Here is a 23,441-nt window from a genome sequence, read left to right as displayed (position 1 = left end):
ATTAGGTAAATAAAAATGTTAAACTGGGCGGCCCGGTAGTCCAGTGGTTAGCACGTCGGCTTCACAGTGCAGAGGTACCGGGTTCAATTCCAGCTCCGGCCTCCCTGTGTGGAGTTTGCATGTTCTCCCCGGGCCTGCGTGGGTTTTCTCCGGGTGCTCCGGTTTCCTCCCACATTCCAAAAACATGCATGGCAGGCTGATTGGGCGCTCTAAATTGTCCCTCGGTGTGAGTGTGGGCGCGGATGGTTGTTCGTCTCTGTGTGCCCTGCGATTGGCTGGCAACTGATTCAGGGTGTCCCCCGCCTACTGCCCGAAGACGGCTGGGATAGGCTCCAGCACCCCCCGCGACCCTAGTGAGGATCAAGCGGTTCGGAAAATGGATGGATGGATGGATGAAATGTTAAACATTGTTATGCACACTCCTTAAAATGACATTATTTATTTTACAACTATTCTGGGTTCGTAATTAATGAAGGCTTAGCACTGCGTGCCAATCATTTCCTCGTCGTCCACAACTTTGTCACAAAAATCAAAACTCCACACAGTACTCTAGGTTTTGTTCAAGGTTTATTTCAAAATGAAAGTGATGGTATAAACATCCCAAGGTGACAAAAATGAAGACTTAAGTGAATCAAACACAACAAAACATTCACCTCAATTGCATTTACGAGGGTTTGCGCAATCTAAGATATCCATTATTTGTCCCACACTGGGGAAATTTACAGCCTCCAGCAGCAAGAATGTGGGTAGAAAGAAGAAAGAAGAAAAACAAACAGACACCGTTCAATTAAGTGCAATATAAATACAAAAGGGATAAATCGCAGTGCTATTTACAATTGTTTTTCACATCATGTAATTATTATTATTATTATTATTGTTGTTATTTTTATTCATCAGCCTGACAGCAGTCGGTAGGAACGAGCGTCGGTATCTCTCCTTCTTGCAGCGCGGGTGTAACAGTCTCTGGCTGAAGGAGCTACCTAGTGCTGTCAGGGCGGGCTGGAGAGGGTGGGAGGGACTGCCCATCATAGCTTTTAGCTTAGTTAGCATCCTTCTGTTGCCCACCTCCTCCAGAGTGTCAAGGGAGCAGCCCAGGACAGAACTGGCCTTCCTGACCAGTCGCTCCAGTCTCTTTCTGTCCCGGGCTGAGATGCTGCCTGACCAGCAGACAATGCCATAATGGATGGCCGAGGCCACCACCGAGTTATAGAAAGTCTTAAGGAGCGACCCCTGAACTCCAAAAGACCTCAGTTTCCTGAGGCAAGCAAGCATTCTGTGTCCCCATCAAGCAGGGGATAGAGCGGCCTTTGAAGGCAAAATGCAAATTGTTACAGTGGCGAACTGAAGCGCTATTCTGCTATCAAGACTGGCCCTCTTGTGTCTCTGCCACCCACAGATATGCAGCACTTATTACACCGACCATTCATGCAGGCCGATGGAGGAGATGGGGAGAGTTTGTGCCACTCATGAAGATGTCATGGTGAAGTCCAGACTGGGGATGTCAGATCTACACAGTTCCATTTGACACACATCTTAGCATCTTCTCCCCAAACAGTGGTGATCCCTCCTTCCAATGGCAACGGGTACGAGGACAGTTGTATTGTTTTGCCCGGGTATATTTGCGTTGCACACCACGCAGAGAACGACGTCACACAGAGAGAGGCATGCAAGGTGCATCAGAGTGAAAGGGGCGCGTAAACTGTTCGGCAGCTAGCGGAGGAAGTCTCTTGCACCTCGTCAATAGTCAGGAAGCAGACTCCCAACAGCTAGTTGACGTTTCTATTCCGGGACTCTAACTGTGACCACTCCACAATCCGAGTAAGGTCTCACAAACTAAAACCTGGTCAAATGAATGACATTTTACAATGTGATTGTCACATTGACAGATGGTTCGATAGATAGGAAGGAATAGCATCATTTTTCATATGTACTGTACACTGTACAAGCCTGCACTTACAACAAGATGGTGAACAATTAATGGCGCCCGCCAAGCTGCCAGAAGAACAAATTTCATGTCAACGTCTAGTCAAGATGGTGAACAAAAAAAATGGTTAGCGTGTTGGCCTCACAGTACAGAGGTGCAGGGTTCAATTCCGGCTCCGGCCTTCCTGTATGGAGTTTGTATGTTCTCACGTGCCTGTGTGGGTTTTCTTCGGGTACTCCGGTTTCCTCCCACATTCCAAAAACATGTGTGGCAGGTTGATTGGGCACTCCAAATTGTCCCTCGGTGTGAATGTGAGTGCAGACGGTTATTTGTCTATGTGTGCCCTGCGATTGGCTGGCAACCAGTTCAGGGTGTGTAAATCTGAAAAATGTTCACAGCCCTCGTGGTGGCGCCCGCAGCTAAGGATCCCTGCTTTTGAGCATGTGAATCCAACAAATGGGCACCAGTTACAAGAATTGCAAGATATGAAGTGGTTGCAACATGAGAAATGGGTGTCATCTGTTTCTGACTCTGTATCATTGGCTTCTGTCAGGTTGCCTAAGTTGGAATCTAACTTTGGGATGACTGGTGTTTGCTGTGAAGGATGTTTTTGCCCAATCTGGTTGAAAGCATTTATTAAAGGACCTGCACCACCAATGGACCACACTCTATCTTCTACTGTGGTTGCCTGAAACGAGAGACCTCTGATAAATGAGCATTAGTATTCACTAATCCCAGGCGCCCAAATGCCACACAGTCACGATGCAATAATTGTGTTCGATGTTTTTACTCTTAAATGCTGAGCAGACAGGCATGATGTGGATAATAGCCGTGTGTTCTAAAATGCATAACAGCGCTTAACACCTCGCTCACTTGGATGAATGTCTCATTTTAAAACAGTGGGTGCATAGTATTGTTATTTGATGACCATTCTTTGTCTGCCAGAATCACACCAATTAGAAATACCACCTCATTTTTGGACTCATCTTCAAATGAAATATTCATTAGTTTAAATGATTCTAGATTGACACCCTCCATAGAGACACATAAATCAACCTAATTGAAGAAATGAAAATGGCACTCATAGTTTGACACGATGAACTCAGCAGAGGTCCAAGGGCATTGCATTGAGTTTGTCTGAGTCGTACCTTATGAATCTTCTCCGAAGGAGCTCAGCCACGTTTTAACTCATCCCTTTATATTCCACACAATGTACAAAATGAGGAGTGTGGGTGTAGTGCGAGAGTGCATGTGTGGTTTTGATGACCTCTGTAGGTCACAATGCTGACAACGTGCTACCCCGGCAGATTGTGCGATGGATGCTGTCCAGATCTCGGCATGCTCACGGTTATACATTACTGCACCTTCCCACACACTCTCCTGCTCACAGAAGATATAAAGGTGCAGACTTGTTTTGTCTTAAACAAAAACAAAGCATTGCATACATTTAGACAAAACATTCTAGGCATAGTTACAATTTGACTGAATTTCTTCTCTCCATCCATTATCTGTACTGCTTATCCTTAGTGAGGTCATGAGTATGCTGCAGCCTCTCTATCCCAGCTGACTTTGGGCGAGAGGCAAGTTACACAGTGCTGTTTTTTCCAAAATGGTACAAAAATGTAATGATTTAAAAAAAAAGAAGAAGAAAATCTTCAGCTACAGTGTCATTTAACCTGAAGTTATGCCCTCTCATGCAATCCAACAATGCATATTCGAGGAACAGAGTGAAATTAAGATAACGAAAGCTTAAATGATCTTGTAGACCAGGGGTGTCAAACTCATTTCACATTGTGGACCACATACGGCCTCGGTAGATGTCAAGTGGGCCGGACCATTATAATTATACCATACTCTGCTATGAATAACCAAAATAATATGTCTTTTCCTTTGTTTTGGTCTAAAGAATGAGGAAAATGTTGAAACGTAATGAACATACAGTATCTTTTCCAAAACATTTCATGAAAAAACTTAGATTTCCTTAGACAAATGTGCAATTTACTTTTATCATTCACATATATGCATTGCAACTGATCCCACTGATTGCACAAACTTTAACAAGTAATTTGTGTTGAAAAATATAGTAATGACTGGTCTACAAACACGGACACCCTGATTAGGAAAGGACAGAGCCGACTCTTCCTACTCAGGAAACTGAGGTCTTTTGGGGTTCAGGGGTCGCTCCTTAAGACTTTCTATAACTCGGTGGTGGCCTCGGCCATCCATTATGGCATTGTCTGCTGGTCAGGCAGCATCTCAGCCCGGGACAGAAAGAGACTGGAGCGACTGGTCAGGAAGGCCAGTTCTGTCCTGGGCTGCTCCCTTGACACTCTGGAGGAGGTGGGCAACAGAAGGATGCTAACTAAGCTAAAAGCTATGATGGGCAGTCCCTCCCACCCTCTCCAGCCCGCCCTGACAGCATTAGGTAGCTCCTTCAGCCAGGGACTGTTACACCCGCGCTGCAAGAAGGAGAGATACCGACGCTCGTTCCTACCAACTGCTGTCAGGCTGCTGAATAAAAAATAGCAACAATAATATTAATAATAATTAAATGATGTGGAAAACAACTGTAAATAGCACTGCGATTTATCCATTTTGTATTTATATTGCACTTAATTGAACGGTGTTTGTTTGTTTTTTCTTCTTCTTTCTGCCTACATTCTTGCTGCTGGAGGCTGTAAATTTCCCCAGTGTGGGACCAATAAAGGATATCTTATCTTATCTTATCTTAATGCTCTTCAAGATTAAACGAGATTTATAAAGAAAGGAATTTTTAAACCATTTACACATGTGTATATAAAATCTAAATGTAATCCCTGCCTTCACCTTACAAACTAAGGAGAGTGTTATTAAATATGTTAAGAATACAATATTCACATGTCCTTATATAAATCAGCATGTATTGTATTGTATTGTATTGACAGCGTGTGCTGTGTTGGGTCTGTTGCAGTGACAGACTGAGACTGCTGTTGTCTCTCTGCTCAAAACAATTTTGTCTTCTACTCTGATCAAAACAGTGGAGCAATGCCACTCGAATGTAGCACAGTGTGTCCCCTAGCAGATACTCCATGAAGTGCACCTTATTAAAAATATTCATTACTACATCATACATGTCTTTTATGCATTTTTTCGCTTTTAAATTATCCTGCGGGCCTGATCGAACCTCCTTGGGGGCCGGTTCCAGCCCGCGGTCCGTATGTTTGACACCACAGCTGTAGACCATACTCAATACCTTTTTTTTCACAGTTGCTGAACGTTTCAGAAAAACCTATCCCCAAGTAACAGACCTCACTCACATACCTGTCAACTCATACGGTTTAGCCATAGTTCATACGGATTTTGTGGTGAATCTTACGTATATGGCCGTATTGCACAAATCATACGGATTCTGAAAATGTCCTTCTTTTTTTTCCCCTCCTAACAGGTAGTTCCGTTTGCTTTTGCCCAGAATGGTGCTAGTCTACTCGAATGCTTTCATTTCCAAAGTAATATGAATTGATGCTGTAATTTCGAGCCGATGGGTCAGCATTTGGAGTTGGTGAAAAAAGTAACGCAGGAATACAACTCTGAACACAGTAATGCCACTAAGTAGAATGATGATTAGACATTAACCAGACATTGTATTATGGATATCTACAATAAATATCATTGAAAATTTCGTGGGGTTTTTTTCTGCCGTTATTTTGACATATAAAATGCTTTGGTACGTTATAAGGATTTTTTTGGTAGTTTATACAGGTTGGCGCTCCGAAAAGTTGACAGGTATGCACTCATTACCAGCGACTGTAATGCCACCTGTTTCAAAATCCCTTTGGGTTACCAAAACTGTAATGCACTACAAAAAAAATTAAAAATCCAATGCCTTTTCCAAATGCGTGTTCAGAGATTAACGATAAACTGCATAGCAATAACTGAATGAAATCAGTGTCAGAATCAAAATGACTATATTTGCCATAAAGTTTGGCAACATCTGAAACAAGCTTAGCACAAACACATTTCCGTACTGAAACCATATCATTGATGTAATATATGAAAAGCTTAGAGCCAAGCACGGACCCTTGAGGTACACCAGATGTCACCTCATATAGTTCGTTTTTTGGGCAGTAGGCAGGGTATACCCTGAACTGGTCGCCAGCCAATTGCAGCGCATACATAGACAAACAACCATCTGCACTCACAATCACACTCAGGGACAATTTGGAGCATTCACTCAACCTATAATGCATATTTTTGGAATGCGGGAGGAAACTGGAGTACCCGTAGAAAGTCTACGCAGGAACGGTTGAGAACATGCAAACGCCATGTAGGAAGGCCAGGGATCGGAATCGGACCCACGATCTTTGCACTGTGAGGCGGAGGTGCTAAGCAGTCATCCAAGTGCCGCCGAGTTAGATATGCAATCACATCAATGTGCAGGACTCTTTGCTCGATCTATAGCTGCGTAAAGCCACAGAGTCAGATCTGCGTATGTGTTAGCTTCCTTATGTATGTGTACCTGCGTGTCATGTGTGTACTTTTGAGGTTCAGTGCAAACATTTTACTCCTCCAGGCTGGACATGGCCGCTTTGCTTGTGCGTGTGTCCTCAAGCATGACAGTGTTGGTGTGCGTGGGTGATGCTTGTTGTGATCCAGGCATTTAATATGCATATGTGTGGGCAGGTGTGAGTTGGTTCACGTGAAGCATAAAAGGAGGAGGTTTGAGCAGCTCACTGCGGGGTGTAGAGGTCAGTCAGCCTGAGTTGCTCATCATTACAGAAACGTTGCGGCTCTCTCTGCACTCCACCAGCTTTGTGCAGCCTTCGAGCTGTCGTTCTATTTTCATTTTGAATGACTTTGGGGTGGAATAAATATATTGCAACAATGCCAAACGAGTGATGTGTTATCGAGTTACAATAGACACAGGTTAGGTTTCTCTTGTTGGTTTATTTTCACTTGAGCTCAGCTTGATTAAAGCAGAGTACTCAGCATGGCTGACAGCATGTATGTAAACAGATGGACGTTGGAAAATTATTTTGAATCAGATTAGAATTTACTCCGATAGAACAGCTAAATCAAGTACCAGTACTCCATATATTGGATATTGTTGGAATAAATACCTGGTTGAAAGTGACAGATGATTATCAGTTATTTTCAGGAGCCAGGAAGACATGATTCTCCTTGCTCCTCCTGCATTGACATGAAACACAGCAGGAACAGCCTCTGTGTCCTTTGTGATTCTCATCACGCTTCACTTGGCTCCACCCTCCACAAGATGTGTGATCTCATGGCCAGCATGTTTCTCTCAGCGTTGTTGTGTCCCTCTGTCATCCTCTACTCACTTTCACTCTCCATTCATTCCTTCATAACCTTTCTTCCTTTGGTTCTGCTCACAGTTAGCACTGCATCAAAGTCCCACATTGTGTTACTGTTTGCCATTAGAGAAACGAAAGATGCTAAATGGGCTTCTCTTGAATGGTGCTTTTTTACCATGAAAGGTACTCAAAGTGCTTTTGCAGTGTCACCTCATGCACCCAGTCCCACAATGATGAGTGGTATATTACAGATAAAATGGCATGAACGTTTCAATTGTTATGTCAATCAGGTATGATTGCAATATTGCGACAAGAAATGAAAATGAAAAATAGACATGTATAAACACCTAAACCCTTTTGTGTGTAAGCAGCAGCAATTAATAGAAATCATCATGAATGCAAGTCCCCCAATATATCGTATAATCTGATCGATGAGAGGATGCAAACAGAGGATGCTGCGCTTCACAGCAAATGTTTCCCACAAAGTTTCCACAAAAAAAAAATAATAATAATAATACAATGAATATAACTGACTAGCTTTGTTTGGGTGTCCTTCCGCTAGGGCCGGTGCACGCGGGAGAACTGCAAGTACCTACACCCGCCCGCCCACCTGAAAACCCAGCTGGAGATCAACGGACGCAATAATCTGATCCAGCAGAAGACAGCGGCTGCTATGCTCGCCCATCAGATGCAGTTTATGATTCCCGGCACAACCATGCAACCTGTGGTCAGTCCTGCTTCCAGGAAATGGCGCATCCTGACCTCATCCTGCTCTGCTCTTTCAATTCTGCTTTATGGCTGTGTCTAAATGAATGTGTGTTTGTAAACTATCCTTCCGCTGCAGCAGACCTTTCCAGTCAGCCAGGGTCTCGGCTCCAGTGCGGGTTTGAGCTACACGCCATACCTGACCCCCATGTCACACAGCATGGGCCTGGTACCCACAGAAATCTTGCCCAGCACCCCTGTGATCGTCCCAGGCAGCCCACCTGCATCGTTGGCAACTGCCTCATCCGGCAATCAAAAACTGTTGCGAACAGACAAGCTTGAGGTAACCATCTCGACATTTCTTCTGTCTTGAAGGGTCTGAGTGGCTCACGTCTGCTATATATTCTTGGAAAACAAAGACAAAAAAGAAAAACCTTTGGAGATTTCTGCATAATGAAATTTGACATGATCTTCATTTAAGTCACAACAATAGGCAAACAAGTACCGGTAGATGTTTCCATGTTTTTACTGAGCTTAACATGTAAACATCACAGTGCAGGTTGGAAAATGTACTGGATTTTCCGGACTACAAAATGCACCTGATTAAAATCTGCAACGGCTAACTTTAACAATAAAAATAAATTCATTACCCACTTCGTTTTAATAGCTGCGGGTCTCCACATTCTACCATGGCCACCAGACGGCAGATCATTTTCTTCAAAATGATTAACCTGAAAAATCAGGAGGCACTGTTTCACCTTCCAAACAAGGCCGAATGCAGCTAGTTACACAGTGGCATCCCATAAACTCTCTATAACTCTTGGGATGTGACATCATAGCCAGCTGGACGTGCGGTCCTGTCATCCCTTACTGGTGATGGTGGGAGATTCGGCAAATAAAAAACAGAGGAACTCAACCCAAGATTCTTTTTTCGGTCTCAATTGCTCCTTCAACAGCTGCGCACCACTTCGCATACAAACCCCCCCATTTCTGTCTTCCGGCAGGCCGCCCCGCCCTCACGCGTGTGCATTCCAACCACACATTTGACTTTCGTTGCTGGACAGCCCCGGGGCGATTGTGTTTTGCGCCTGTAATGGGCAGCATTTTCACAGCCCCGCTTTGCTTGACAGTAAAAATTTGTAAATAAAGTAACACTTTGTAGTACGGTATGTGAACCTTTGAATTTATGATCTGATTGTGCCTCCTTTTAGCAGAAATAACTGCAACCAAACATTTCCTGTTGTTGCCTGTTAGACAATATATGTTGTATTTTGAGCAATATTCCTGGGATGTCTACTGCCTGGTGTAATTCGTTCTTCAGAAGTTATGTCGCAGCATCTTAATCAGGTGGAGGTCAGGATTCTGACTGCCACGACGTTGACTCTGCAGGCGCTGTTCTGCAAAAATCAAACTTGAAGCAGTTTTTGGTGGGACAGCAGAGGTGTCCTCTGTTGTGCTTTATTATAAATCCTTGAGATACTTTTGTGATCCTTTCCAGCTTCACGTGAGTCAACAATTCTAACTGTTATTATTGTAGGCATGGTTCACACTGGGTAGGCTTTTTGAGAATAGAAAACCGAAAATATGTGTGTGTTTGAGAAGGCTGTGCGGCTTTGACCAAAACCTCCTCTCTTTAGCCGGTATTACGTGAAGACTTTTTTGGAATTCCAATTTTAATCATTCCGACTGAAGATCTCTGGTCAACTGTTTCCATGTGACGTGATGTACAGTATTCTGATATGCCGTTTTACATGTGCCACTACCTTTTTCAAAACAGCTGTTTTACAGTGGTGTGACGTATGCAGAGCGATGTAAACATCACGTGATTTTTCTGGCTGGAGTTCATTCCTCTATTTAGCACAGTAGTCGTGATTGTCTTTCGGGGTGCACCAATCAGGATTATGTGGCCGATCACCAATTCTCCATCTTTAAAACAGCAGAAGAGGACAACGGTTGACTTTGTCAGACCTCTGCAGAAGGGGAGGAGATTGGTGAAGAAGATCGGTTTTACCTTTTGGCCGATCATCAATCCCCCAAAATTGAGGAAATTGGCACAAACACTGATTTCAGCTGATAGTTCTGTGCCTTGATAATTGTCATCATAATTGTTAAAGCAACAGCTTGATAAAGACAAGTTACAAGTAGTTTCAAACAAGTTATCCCATGGCAGACAAGCTCTGGTCGGACAATGCCATTTTCAGGTGTGTAAACAACAACGTCACTACACATTTAAATAAGAAAGAGCATGCACAGACCAGATAGTCATCTTATCTTTAAATGTTGTCATTCTTTACATAAAACCTGATGTGTTTTTAATAAAGTTAATGGCAGTGGGCTATGAGATGACATCAACCCACTGGCAGACAATACTGAATTAGAACTTCATTAATTGTGAAGTATTTTCCCCCCTCGACGTTTGGAAAGATAAACAATTGCCATCTCTGCATGAGATCTACTCGGTGATGCGGAGGTGTATGCCTCGATGTGTTTATCTTTGCGAGCGCTATCACTTAGCAACTACTATAAATGAAACTCACTAATGAAACAGCATCCCTCAGAGACATGTATGCACTCCCACACAGACCGTTTGTGAACATGATGTGCATGGATCTTTGCAAATGATCCGCGTGTGTGCGTGTCCGCGTCATGGTGTGTCACAGGCCCCCAAGATGCCAATGAAAAGCGGATCCTCCTGTGATTCAGGCCTCAGTGCTGGTTGCTTTCGTGGTTCCTCGGTCGCGTGGCATGCATTCCGTTTCAAAAGGACTTCTATTTAAAAGAAAACTAAATCCATGAAGAGATGAATGATTTGTGATGTATTGTTGCAGTCTTGGCATGTCTGAACCCTGTTTTTCTCACTGTCATTTCTTGTGTGTGTGTGTGTGTGTGTGTGTGTGTGTGTGCGTGCGTGTGCGCGCGTGCGTGTGTGTGTGGGGTCAGGTTTGTCGCGAGTTCCAGCGGGGCAACTGTGCTCGCGGCGAGACGGACTGCCGCTTTGCCCACCCGTGTGACAGCCCCATGATCGACACCAGTGACAACACAGTTACCGTCTGCATGGACTACATCAAGAGCCGTTGTTCCCGTGAGAAATGCAAGTACTTCCATCCACCGGCCCATCTGCAGGCCAAGATCAAGGCCACCCAACACCAGGCCACACAAGCCGTCGCTACGACAGCAGCCATGGTGAGAGCACAGCGCCACAGTCTTGATGGACAAATTTAGGCCACTGTAATAGAGCATATCATAGAATGTGGGAGGTTTAAGCTATACTTACTGTAGAGTACGGTACGGCTCCACAGTATATCGACCAAATATCGTCAGCGAGATAATGAGACATTCATGACACATATTGCAAAGACGTGCGATTAGTTTCATCTAGAATTTTGATAATGATTTTATCTGACTTTGACCAATCAAATGCATATCGCCATCCAATAGGAGAACAGTATCTGAGAGCATTGCTGCAAACACAATTCCATTAAAGTTGAGATCATGTGTTAACCATGATTAAAAACAGAATACAATGTTTTGCAAATCATGTTCAACCTACCGGTATATTCAATTGAGTAGACTACAGAGACAAGATACTTAATCTTCAAACTGATCAACTTTTTCGAATAATCACTCACGTAGAACTTTATGGCTGCAAGACGTTCCAAAAAAGGTGGGACAGGGTCACTGCGTTGCATCAGCTTTTCTTTTAACAAAATTCAGTAACTGAGAACACTAATTGTTGAAGCATTGTAGGTGGAATTCTTTCCCATTCTTGCTGGATGTACAGCTTCAGCTGTTCAGCAGTCAGGGGTCTCCGTTGTTTTACGTAATGTGCCGCACATTTTCAATGGGAGACAGGCCAGTCGAGTACCCGCAGTCTTTTACGACAAAGCCATTTGCCGTTGTAACACATGCCAAATGTGGACTGGTATAATAAGCAGGCAGGGGTGTCCATGAAAAAGATGTTGCTTGGATGGCAAAATATCTTTCTCCAAAAACTGTATGTAGCATTAATGGTGCTTTCCCGGATGTGTCAGTTTCCCAAGCCATTGGTACGAACACAGCTCCATACTATCACTGATGCTTTGCGTCCATAAGTCAGGATGCTTCTTTTCCTCTTTGGCCCAGGGCACACAACGTCCACAATCTCCAAAAACAATTTGAAATGTGGACTCGTCAGACCATAGAACACTTCCATCAGGCCAGCTTAGATGAGCTTGGGCTATTGGGTGTTGTTGATAAATGGCTTTTGCTTTGCATAGTGGAGTTTTATTTCGTACTTATGGATGTAGCACAGAGCTGTATTGAGTAACATTGGTTTTTGGAAATGTTCCTGAGCCCATGTGATTATATCTTAGACACAATGATGTCGGTTTTAGATTCAGTGCCACCTGAGGGATAGAATGTTGGTTTTCAGGCTTGCCACTTACATATGCAGTGATTTCTAAGGATTCTCGGAACCTTTAGATGATATTATGGACCATAGATGATGAAATCCCTAGATTCCTTTTGCAATTGTACGTTCACAAAGAAGTGAACATCTCCCCATCTTTGCTTGTGAATGACAAAGTAAGTAATTCAGGGAAGCTTCTTTTCTAGCCAATCATATCACCCACCTGTTCCCAGTGAGCCTGTTCACCTGTGGGATGTTCCAAACAGGTGTTTGATGAGCATACTTCAACTTTCTCCGTCTTTTTTGCCAACTGTCCCAGATTTTTTGAAACATGTTGCAGCCATAAAATTCAAAGCTGAGGCTTATTTGCTAAAATAAAAAAAATGAACTTTAAAAATCTCGTCTTTGCAGCATGTTCAGTTGAATATAGGTTGAATGATTTGAAAATCATTGCATTCCGTTTTTATTTATGTTTTTGACACAACGTCCCAACTTAATTGGAATTAGTTTGGTAACCTTAATTGTAAGTTATTACAATTAGCTAAGAATACATGGAGCCTGCTATTTGTGCCGCATGAAAAATATGTTTGTTTTTTTTTTGGAGAGGTAATACTAATTTCATTTCTTTAGGTACATGTTGAATATCACAGTACCATTGTTATTGCAAAATTCAACACCCATATTACACATTGCATGCTTTTCCAATCTCGTGCAACCCTACAATACAGCGCAAAAGTTGTGGGCTAGCGGTCTTGTTTGAGTGCTGATCATAGTTGAATGCTCATCGCAATCAATATTGACATGATTAAACGGTATATATAAATATAAATATCTATAAAATATAAAAGTAATATATATATATATAAATATAAGGAGGGATACAATTAGTTGGATCATGCAAAAAATACAAACACCTAGATCAAAAATTCATTACATTTTGGCGAGGATTTAGATGAAGGTGCTGTGAGAGGATTTCATGTTCACTTTTGGAAGTCACGACCGATGAAATCATCCACTGAAGAATCATAATGTCGCTGCCCTAATCAACACATACTTTTACGTTCTTTTTATTGATATTTTTTAAACATAGCCTGACTATAGCATTGCTAAAATAAACTAAACATTGGTAGCCTCTTACATTCCCAGTGTAACAGATGCACCACCTCCTTTAAATTGAACACACACACGCGCGTGGCTCGTAGTGACACCCCCACAGTACCATTAAATGTGGAGCCCTGTTTTTTTATTACTCTGTCAAGCACCCACCCACCTCCGCAAGCTCATTCCGGCAGGTTCCAGTGTACACTCGGCTCACTAACAATGGTCCTCCCAAAGTGAGGTCCTTTCAAAATAATACCGCATGAACAATCTGTTCTTACCCGAGCATTTTCATTGTACAACGCCCTCGGTTCAGTCAGCAACTAGAACACCCCCGACCGACCCTGCCGTCACCACTCCCTGCTCGTGATGAATTCAGCTCTCAGCAGATCAGTGCTAATGAAATCAAGGATGGATGCGAAAGTCACATCACATCCCTCAACTGGCCAACATACAGGTGGAAATGCTGGCAGAATAAGGGGACATGCTTGGCTATGAGTGTTAGCGTTGCCTCGCCATCCTCCAGGCTCCCCTCTAACGCTCCTGTTAGCCGCTGCACTTTGTCTAACACCTCACGCCACGCCCGTCTGTTTTACCCTGCCCGGCACGCCAGCTCACTGGCAAGCGTCATTGCTGCTTTGTTCTCCGTGTCCGTCCGCCATAATCGGCTAGGCAACTGTGTGATCGTGCCATGCGGCTGCTCCACTCACCCCAAACGTAGAGTACATAAGGCCACTTGGGGCAAAGTGATGACCCCTTGGTGCAATCCTCTCCTCGTTGCACAGTCCCTCAACTCATTAACATCCCCATTTGCCACACAGACGTTTCCGTTCAGCCCCCCTCACATTACAATGTGGTGCCCCATCTTATCTTTTGTTTATTCGATATTATCCAGCCGCGCTTACATGCGGTGCTGGAGGTGAGGAGCCTAACCTTGGTTGATTTCGTTTCGTCAGCACCTTTCATCCAATTTTCTTTTGAGCCCACTGTCCTCGCCGAAGCAGAGACCCATAAAACCATTGTCGCCTTACTGTTGTAAATATCACTGCCCATAAATCACATTAGCAGACTAAAACGGGGAAAGTAAAGGGGCGATGTTCTGTTTCTGGTGCTGTTTCAGTGTGCCACATTTTTTGTTGCTCCCTCATACGCAGCGGTGTGCTGCCCGCCGCCTTTGCTTCTCAACTCACGGCACAGCGCCATCTTCCATCTTCAACTAACCTCGCTGTTTATTCATGTCACAGCGCATCAGTACAGTACGGTGATGTCATTTGCACACAACACACAAAGGAAGGCGTCCGCGCGGACCCCTTTCGGACCTTTGCGTTCCATCTCTTTGAGCTGCGTCATCATTGCATGGACAACTTTTGTCTTGCTACTTCATAGAGCTGTGATCCTCCCGCCCGAATATGTACAGCATCTTGGAGAATGAACAGCGCTCCACATTGAATTGTCGAATTCGGCTCAAATGACACGATCGAGTACATGCTGCAGGATGGCTTGAAACAAACAACTACCTCACATCATCCAGTTTGGAGAAGAGCTCCTAGTTCGGTTGATCTTGTTTATCCGGATGCTTTTTGTTTCCGACAAAAGTTATAGTAAGTCTCGCTACTAAGTTCTTTGCCCGGTAGAAATGACATAAAACATAGTCTCGTTTTGTCCAACGGTATTTCCAATTCAAGAAGTAGCAAATGTTTAATGTAGACTCAATGGGTTTTTGGTGTATGCGCATGTCTATGGTTTTGTATGTGGTATACTTGCATTCAGATTCTTTTTGTTTTTGTTTTGTTTCCTTCTCACCTATCCACAATGCAATGCTGTCCCCCCATGATGCACCTCTGCTTGCTGTTACCTGTATGTTAATACGCTTGAATCCCATTGGCCCACTGCCATCATGTGCTCGCTGCCTGCTAATTAAAGACTCAGTCGACTGCCAAAGCAATGAAGCGACCCCTCGAGGCAACTGTAGACCTGGTACTTTGACCTTTCACCTTTTGCTTTGCATGTAGCTTCTTTAATTGTACTTGTAGCCACTCACAAAGTTTAATTTTCCTCTTTTGCTTGTTGTGAAACGCTGTAATGCAATTGGAAGTTTCATAGTGTACTGTACGCCAGTGGCAACTGCAGCTTAGATGATACATTCATGAAATGAGGAAAAACAAAATCCAGTTTAATGATAAGATATTTCTGACTGTGCAAATTTTCTGAATATTTTTGATGTAGTTTTTCCTGCATTCTTGCCTTTTATGTGCTGAGCCTAGTCAAACTGTAGAGTTGCCTCTTTCATCGTTGATTTCTTTCGACGTGTAAATGGACCGCTCTTCTCTTGTGTGTGTGCTCGTGTGTTTCCCCGGTGGCCAGGCCTTTCCCCACGGCGTCCTTCAGCCACTACCAAAGAGAGCGGCACTGGAGAAGAGCAACGGTGCCAGCTCGCTATTTAACCCCAGTGTCTTGCACTACCAGCAGGCGCTGGCCAGTGCCCAGCTACAACAGCCCGCTTTCTTTCCCACAGGTAAGTGCAGACGGGCAGGCATCCTCTCGTGACCAGTCACGATGGAGACATATGGGGGACTGGAGGGTCCCCCGTATGTCTTTTCAATCCCTGACTTTGGCCCTTTTTCCCCTGCGAGGCGTTGGGTAAATAAATTCGGGCTTCTCTAATGCAGAAACTCCCATGAGAAAGCCGCAAGTGCGTAGTGAAACTTCATTCCGTCACGATTGGTGCTGCTCTGGCCTTCAAAGATGACATTGTCTTTGTTTAGCCTCCACCTTGTTGATCCAGCTGAACTGTGGCTAGTACATTAGTCTTTAGTCTGCCATCTGCAATCAGGTTAGTGTGCTCATGCCTGCAGATGGCTGGGCTTTTTCCACAGTCGTGACCCATCTGCACACAACATCACGGAGACTATCTCAAGTTTCATGTGATATTTTGCGTGAAAGGAAAGCACCATCTTCATTTTCAAGTATGGCTGCAGTTGAGATCCAACTCGATAGTCTTCCCACTTTCCTTCTCTTTTTCCAGACAGGTGAGGAGGGAATTGCAAAAATAGAAAGATTTTTAAAAGTGCAATGTCAAACAATCCAGCAGCGATATAAATTAAAATAACTTTAAAAGCGCTGGTGAAGTCACCTGAGCTGAGAGGTGTCATACTCCAGTCCTCGAGGGTCCCTGTCCTGCATGTTTTGTCCTCCCAACACGCCTGAGTCGAAATGACCAGCTCATCAGGCAGCTTTGCAGGAGCCTGATAACGATCCTGATCATTTGAATCAGGTTTGTTGGAGGAGGGCAGGGGGACGTCTAAAACGTGAAGGATGGTGGCCCTCGAGGACGGGAGTTTGACACCTGTGCCTTTGCTAAATGGTGAGGTTAGGCCTGCCCATTTTGTCACGACTGTAACTGGTCAACGGGAACCCCTTCGCTCGCTTTCATCAACACAGTAACTTGTCTAATCTTTTGTCACTCCCCTCCCTGTCAATTAACCTGTACGCCCCTGCCCCCACCCTCTCTTCTCTCTATGCATGAACACACCAGGGTCAGTCCTGTGCATGACGCCTGCTAGCAGTCTTGGTAGGTTCTGACCCTAACGCTTATGTGCCCTTTCTCTCTCTCTCACACACACACACACACAGATTCACCACGGGGAATAACTGCAGAAGATCATCGCATGTTGTTCGATGATTTAGGCTCAGTGTAAACCACACAAGTCAAATGGTCATTATGTATTTTTCTTTCTTAAAACACAGACGCAACTTCTTTCACAGCTTGTTGAAGAGGGAATTTTAAGTCAGCTAGCCAGAGGGACAATTCTGCATAACTCTTTCGGTGCAGGATGGGACAAATAAAATGTCCAAGTTAACAAATCACATTACATGAGTAAAGGCTCAGTGAATCTGCATTTGCGTGAAGAGGGGCAGTTTTGCCGTATTTCTTTTGGTGTAAATAGAAGAAATGAATTCAAATCTCTGCGGCCGGAAGGCTCACTGGTTTGTTGTAGTTGAAGTCTTTGGAAAAGCAGCAAATTGATTTTCCGTGTAAAGAAAGAAGATCCTAACTTGTGTTTGTAATCTGCTTGTCTCTTCTTTTCTCCTCACTTTTTTTTCTTTTCTTCCTCCCTCGTTGCTTTGCATTGTGAATGGTTGCACATCATCTGCTGGTGTCACCCTAACGATGGCTTGCTGGCTCACTGTCACATCCGTCGCCTTTACCACCACCATCTGCAACAACATCAACAAACGCTACGCATCACCATGCACGTGACACGCCTGTTTCCATGGTTGTCATACTGCACCAAATCCTTCCCTCTCCCTCTGCCTTTTCTCATCCTCAAAACAAAGTTCCAATGATGTACAGTGCTACGCCTGCTACTGTTTCTGCAGCAACAACTCCGGCCACAAGTGTCCCCTACGCAGCAACAGCCCAAGCCAATCAGGTTTGCTCTTTTCAAAGTTTTCTTTCATCAGTCCCCGGAGCTCTGAAGAAGTCTTTCCTTCCAACTACAAATACGTAACCTGCGGCTGAGGCCCCTCCCCATCTGTCTCTTCCACCTGTTTGGTGTGAACGCAGGAAAGTGGGGCTTTCCCAGGGAGCAGAGCCTCCTCCGGGGTGGCCGATCGTGTTTCCTGAGAAATGCTTAGCCCCTCTAGGCGCTCTCCTCAAGTACTTCTTCAGAGCTCCCACATTTGCAATGTAGTAGTTGTGTTATGTTGTACCACTTCCTGGTTCTGTTGTGCATGTTTGTTTGTTTTTTTGAAGTTCCCACATCATGTCAAATACTTTACGTCCCTCCATCTTGCAGCAGTGGGGGAGCGGAGTTGGGGTTGGGGGTCCCCTGCATTGCTTGTGCACTATGCAAACACACGCAGTTTGCACATTCACATATGTACAGTACCATTCAGGACATACTGGTTTCACTCCTTTCTGTGTCCTTGTTGCAAGTTAAAAAGCACCATTATGCATGCACGGTAATCACCTGTAAGTCTGAACGTGAAGAGTGAAAAACTGCACTTTAGGGTGAGAGTGGGGTACACCCTGAGCTGATCACCGGTCAACACATAAGACAGACAACACTTAACAGTAGCATGCAGATCCACCAGTCTGCAGCAAACTAAACACACACGTTTCGGGGTTGTCACGGGAAGCCAGAAAAAAAACATACACGCAGAAAGAACGAGTTAACTCGAAAAAAAGGGCTGGACAGAAATTGGAATCCAAACAATGCTAGTCAAGGCTAGACTGAGCTGGCCCACATCTACTGTCACCGTGGAACTTTTACTACAACAGGTCAGTTGACAAATTATACCACAGCGCCCCCTTCTGTCACTCACAACAACAGCCCCCATTTGGATGGATTTTCACTCAATGGTTCTTTTTTGTTTTGTTTTTCTGCGTCATTGCACCTGAACGGTTATTCGAGGATTGGAGGATGATTTAGGTACCAACATATTTGAAAGATCATCTTGAGCATCATGTTGTCATTAGATTTCCCCAGCTCGCCCATCCACCCTACATTTTAAATGAGATATTTAATTTGTCATACGAGATATTTTTGATGTGCCTGGCGCAACACTGTTGCAGATGATTAGGCACCTAAAAACATCTTTCACAAATATTAATGACTAAATCCCTTCCGGTCATACGGGGCATTTACAGTCTTAAACCCGTGGCAGATTTGAATGTAATCTGACTTTAAAGAAAGAAAGAAACAAAGAGAGAACGAAATAGCAGATTCCAAACACATTGCTCCTGTTAGCTTTGATAAACGAGTTGGTCATCAAGAAGGAGGGGTTCCAGTTTCTCTCGGGACAACTTTATTTTACACATGAAGTGGATATGTCTGTATTTTATGCAGGGAATATTTTGAGATTTGATGGGGGGTGGGCGCAGCAGCAAGTGGCCCCAGTTCAGCTTTGACCCATAAATGATCATGCATGGAATCGGTTATCTTATGATCAAAGATTATCTTCTTTTTTTTTTTGTGGACTTCATTTGTGGCAGTTATATTGTTTTATTTTACATCAAAACCTTTCTGCATTTGTGAAGACGATAGACAAAATGACCTCAAGCAGTAAAATGGCAGACTGAGTTTGTGCGCCGCGTATATTTTACGTCAGGAACCTTGATGGGCATCCAAGACCTAAAAAAGATATTGAGTTTACCATCTTTATTTATCGTTTTGCAAATAGGAGACCAAGAGCCACGCTCTGCCTGTGGCTTGAGAAATGGTGTCATTTCCGCGATACGTGGTGCATGCCAATTGTTCAATGCCTTCCATAAGGGATAGTCCCCGCCCCCTTGTGGTGACCTTGAGTGATTGGATATGGCTCCAAGGCCATACATAGATCGGCAAAAATACAAATATGGATCAGGATGCTTCTCAAGAAAATGCGCTCCTGTGCTGGGTCGAATGTCTCATGAAATGTTCCTCCGTGTCTTTGTGTGTCTCCCTTGCAGATCATCCTAAAGTAAGCGCCACAAACGGGCGTGTCAAGGAGCTGCAGGAGAAAACCTCAAACTGCCCATGTGTAAATACCACCTTAGCTCTCGACCCTGCATGCTGAGAGAGTAACACTAACTGCACTTACTGCAGTGTTGGCTGAACACACACACACATACACACACACATGCACACACTATGTAGGGTGTATGTATTTTTCGAAAGAGTGACCGTAAGAGTCAAAGATATTGTTATTGTATTACCGTACTCGCAACATAGGCACACCACACTGGTCATTTAAACCCTTTCTTTCATATTTATTTGACAAAATTCCACGCAAATTCTGTCCTTGTTTTGTAAAAAAAATAATTAAAATATATATATATTATAAATATATCTATATGGATGCTTGATTTGCACTATGATGTATGGTGCACTCACGGAAACCTTGTGAGTAACCACACAGACGCACGTTGACGGCCCAAAGTGTTTTATTCCGGTGGGGCGTGAGTGTCGCTCTCCTCAGCACGGAGGAATCCATCTGCCCTTGATGCCCTATTTAAGTGTGACCTGCATCGTATCAACCCTGGAAGCGCTTTGCCAAAGTCCAACCTGGAGAAGATGTTTTTGTTGCCCCCTCACCCTCCAAAAGCTGCTCGGAACACCACCGACAACATGTGAATTTGTCAAGGTGCCGCCTCCTGAAACAGCATTCGGCTGGGTGGGGCTGGTCGGCCCGGGGCTCCAAGTCAGTGCCAAGGGCTTGATGGGGTTTCGTCCCAGACATCCTAAGCCAGGTTGTGTGTATGTGCGTGCGCATGAGAACGGATAGTCTGCCGGCAGAACACGGCGGACTTGGCGACAACAGCGTGTTTTGGTGGGGTTTTCAAGAACTAAACACAACGGTGCAATCGGCAACGATTTCAAGACTTGAACTCGGAGGGCTACACGCGTCTAACTGCGCCATCGCCCGTAATTCTGTTTCATTTTAGAAAACTGTAGAAGTGCCTAAACATGCTCACCAGAATCATGACCAGTTGCAGACAAGCTGGTGTCATATTTGTTTTTTGTTTTGTTTTCAATACCAACTGCCCATTGACATCACATGTGTCTTTCTGGAAGTCCCAACTATCTCTCACAACGTACCATCTTTTCTTGCCAGTAGTTTACAAGAGAAATATGAGTGAGGAGGGGAAACAACTTGCGTCTAATGTATATATGTAGTTTATATTCTGAATATAGAATAGTATTTCAAGTTTGTGCTATGTGTATTATCAACCCCCAGTTCACCTGCACTTCAAGCAAGTCAAAGATCATGAAATGTTCCTGTGTTTTTTTTTTTAACCAATCGGCATATTTCCTGTTGTCAGATGTTTTTAAAAACATGATTTCATTTGTATTCGTTCTAGCCAAAAACAAATGTAATTTCATGGTGCTTGATGACCATCGACAATCCACAACCTTGGGTTTCATTCTCCTCGAATGTCTTCATGCATTGCGTCGTTTGCGTGTGTGTTTTGTTTATGACTGGGGCTTACAAGGTTATATTTTGCTGTAATATAACTTATGTTCAACTTCTTGTTAGTTACTATGTTGTAAACACATTATGAATTGAATGTAACCTATTGAGCTGTGCCACGCCATGCATAGTTGGTGGTGTGGAAGTGGAAGCTTCCGTTGACTTCTGAAAGCTACTGGACCTACATGGCCTTCTTGCTGGGAAGAAGAAAAAAAGAACGGTGTTGCAGGAATGAGGAAGTAGAAATAGACTTGCTTGTATTGTTGGAGAACAAAATTATGTGTTTTGTGTTGATGACATTTTACCCCCCCAAAAAAGAAAAAAATGTTAAGATGTACTTTTCACTCTAGTATGCTAGTATTTCATAACAATATTAAGTTGTTGCTGTGGCAACCAAATGTTGCAGTTTGGTATTTTTGTAAAAGACATTGTTTAGTTGACTTTTTCCCTAGGACACTGTACACACGGTAGATTGTAAAAAAAAAATTAACATTTCGTATTCTTCACTGAGATTGTAACAGTGAACTAATATTTTCACTAGAAGACAACAGCCGCTGTAGCGCTGTGACTCTCACTAGACTGAATCACCATATGAATATAGAAATATGTACACACCTGTCAATGAAATGTTGATGACTTAGCCTGACAAAGGACATTCAGGCTTCCACACTGACTTGTTGTATTCAGTGTAACGCAAGGGTTCAGGATTGCACTTTTCACATTGATTAAACTGTTTCCTGTCAACTGCACGAGACATTTACGTGCAACAATCGATCATGTTGTTACATGGAGACGACGTGTTTTAAACTGAATGTAGTTGAGGGGGGAGGCAGTACCTGCACTTGAGATGTCCTTGTTTTGTTACCCACAAAGCCCTTCACATGTATCCTAAGCATGGACGGTGGATGGTTAAAAGGCCAACGGGAGAACTTTCTGAAGTGCTGGTCCCCTGAACAGACTCAGCGTATCCAAACTCATTGCCTTAGCTCAAGTCCATTGCGCAGATAGTTTTCTGGGGGGGAGGGGGGTCGGTAAATTATTTGAAGAGACGTTCTTTTCTTGACCCCCTTCGTACTTTCATTTTATTTCAAATAAAGGAATAATGACTGCTATATGAAGCCATGTTTATTCAATGGAGGCCAAAAGGGCTGACGACAACGGAGTAAACAAACAGTCAAGGATGCGTGGAACTTGTTGACCCTGCGTGACGAGGCGACAATTGGCTTGTTTTGGCCAACAGAGGGCGACGCGCGGGAGACTGGGTGGCATCCTTGCTGCTGTGCGCCCAACCAAACAGGACAAACACACGTCTCATGACTTTGCTGTCAACATTTGTTTTATTTTTTTTGGGGGGGGGGGGGTCTTTATATTATGTTCCTCATAGTCAAATGTGCGTTGGTTCCAACGAGGTAATGTCAAATCTATTGAAAGAAAGAAATAAAGAAAATCAATGTCTCCTTTGTTGTTTCTTTTTTATCAATATCAATTCACCGCCATATATAATATACAGTGTATATATATACTGTATGTATATATATATATACCTGTGTGTATATATATATATATTATATAGATATATATGTGCGTGTGTATTTTCTCTCACCCAATACACTGATCTTTGAATATATTTTGGCAAGGATGGGCCAGTTGAAATAATACGCAAAATACTATTCATAATAAGCGTGATACTGTGCCAAAGAGTAATTGAACAATATCGGAATGGTCCTCGTTTTACGACGACAAAAATCCATCCGTAAATCGGAACTAACCTACTCTAACGCAATTGTAAAATCATACAGTCGATATCCGGATTAAAAAAAATAATTCAAGGTCATAAATATGCAACGGTCAAATGAAAAGATGTTAACGGCAGATTGTTCTCGGGTATCAATAAACTACGTGAAGGTCGTATGTCGGGACCGTCGAGGGCCTCTGTGCCCTGTACTGTATCATACTATATTTCTAATACTTTGACCGCCAAAAATGAGAGAGAACGTCGTTTATAAACACATGTATTTTCCTGAACGTGTCAAGTAAAATTGAGTAACCTATTATTCCGTCTCTTGGGTGTACCTAATGA

At 43.6% G+C, this 23,441-nt stretch overlaps 1 protein-coding gene across 7 annotated transcripts in view; it reads left to right on the top strand.

Annotated features, from left to right (window-relative positions):
• The window catches only part of LOC147211552 (muscleblind-like protein 2a), a 45,081-nt gene extending 22,264 nt beyond the window's left edge, over positions 1-22,817 (top strand). Inside the window, exons 3-10 of one of the 7 annotated variants that reach the window (XM_086128472.1) lie at positions 7,778-7,942; positions 8,063-8,263; positions 10,861-11,103; positions 15,329-15,382; positions 15,770-15,920; positions 16,941-16,976; positions 17,744-17,838; positions 19,860-22,817. In XM_086128472.1, coding sequence (XP_085984598.1) covers positions 7,778-7,942; positions 8,063-8,263; positions 10,861-11,103; positions 15,329-15,382; positions 15,770-15,920; positions 16,941-16,976; positions 17,744-17,838; positions 19,860-19,874 — 960 coding nt within the window. In that variant the 3' untranslated portion in view covers positions 19,875-22,817. Of the gene's footprint in view, positions 1-7,777; positions 7,943-8,059; positions 8,264-10,860; positions 11,104-15,328; positions 15,383-15,769; positions 15,921-16,940; positions 16,977-17,743; positions 17,839-19,859 lie in introns of all 7 variants that reach the window. The other 6 variants (XM_086128465.1, XM_086128497.1, XM_086128479.1 and 3 more) reach the window with 6 other exon arrangements.
• The last annotated feature ends 624 nt before the right edge of the window (positions 22,818-23,441 follow it).

This window comes from Hippocampus guttulatus, chromosome 1 (genome assembly GCF_054856545.1).
Source record: "Hippocampus guttulatus isolate MCC_2025c chromosome 1, RoL_Hgut_1.0, whole genome shotgun sequence".
In the NCBI taxonomy this organism is placed as follows: Eukaryota; Metazoa; Chordata; class Actinopteri; order Syngnathiformes; family Syngnathidae; genus Hippocampus; species Hippocampus guttulatus.
Note: the sequence above shows the minus strand (reverse complement) of the source record. Positions and strands in the feature narration are given on the sequence as shown.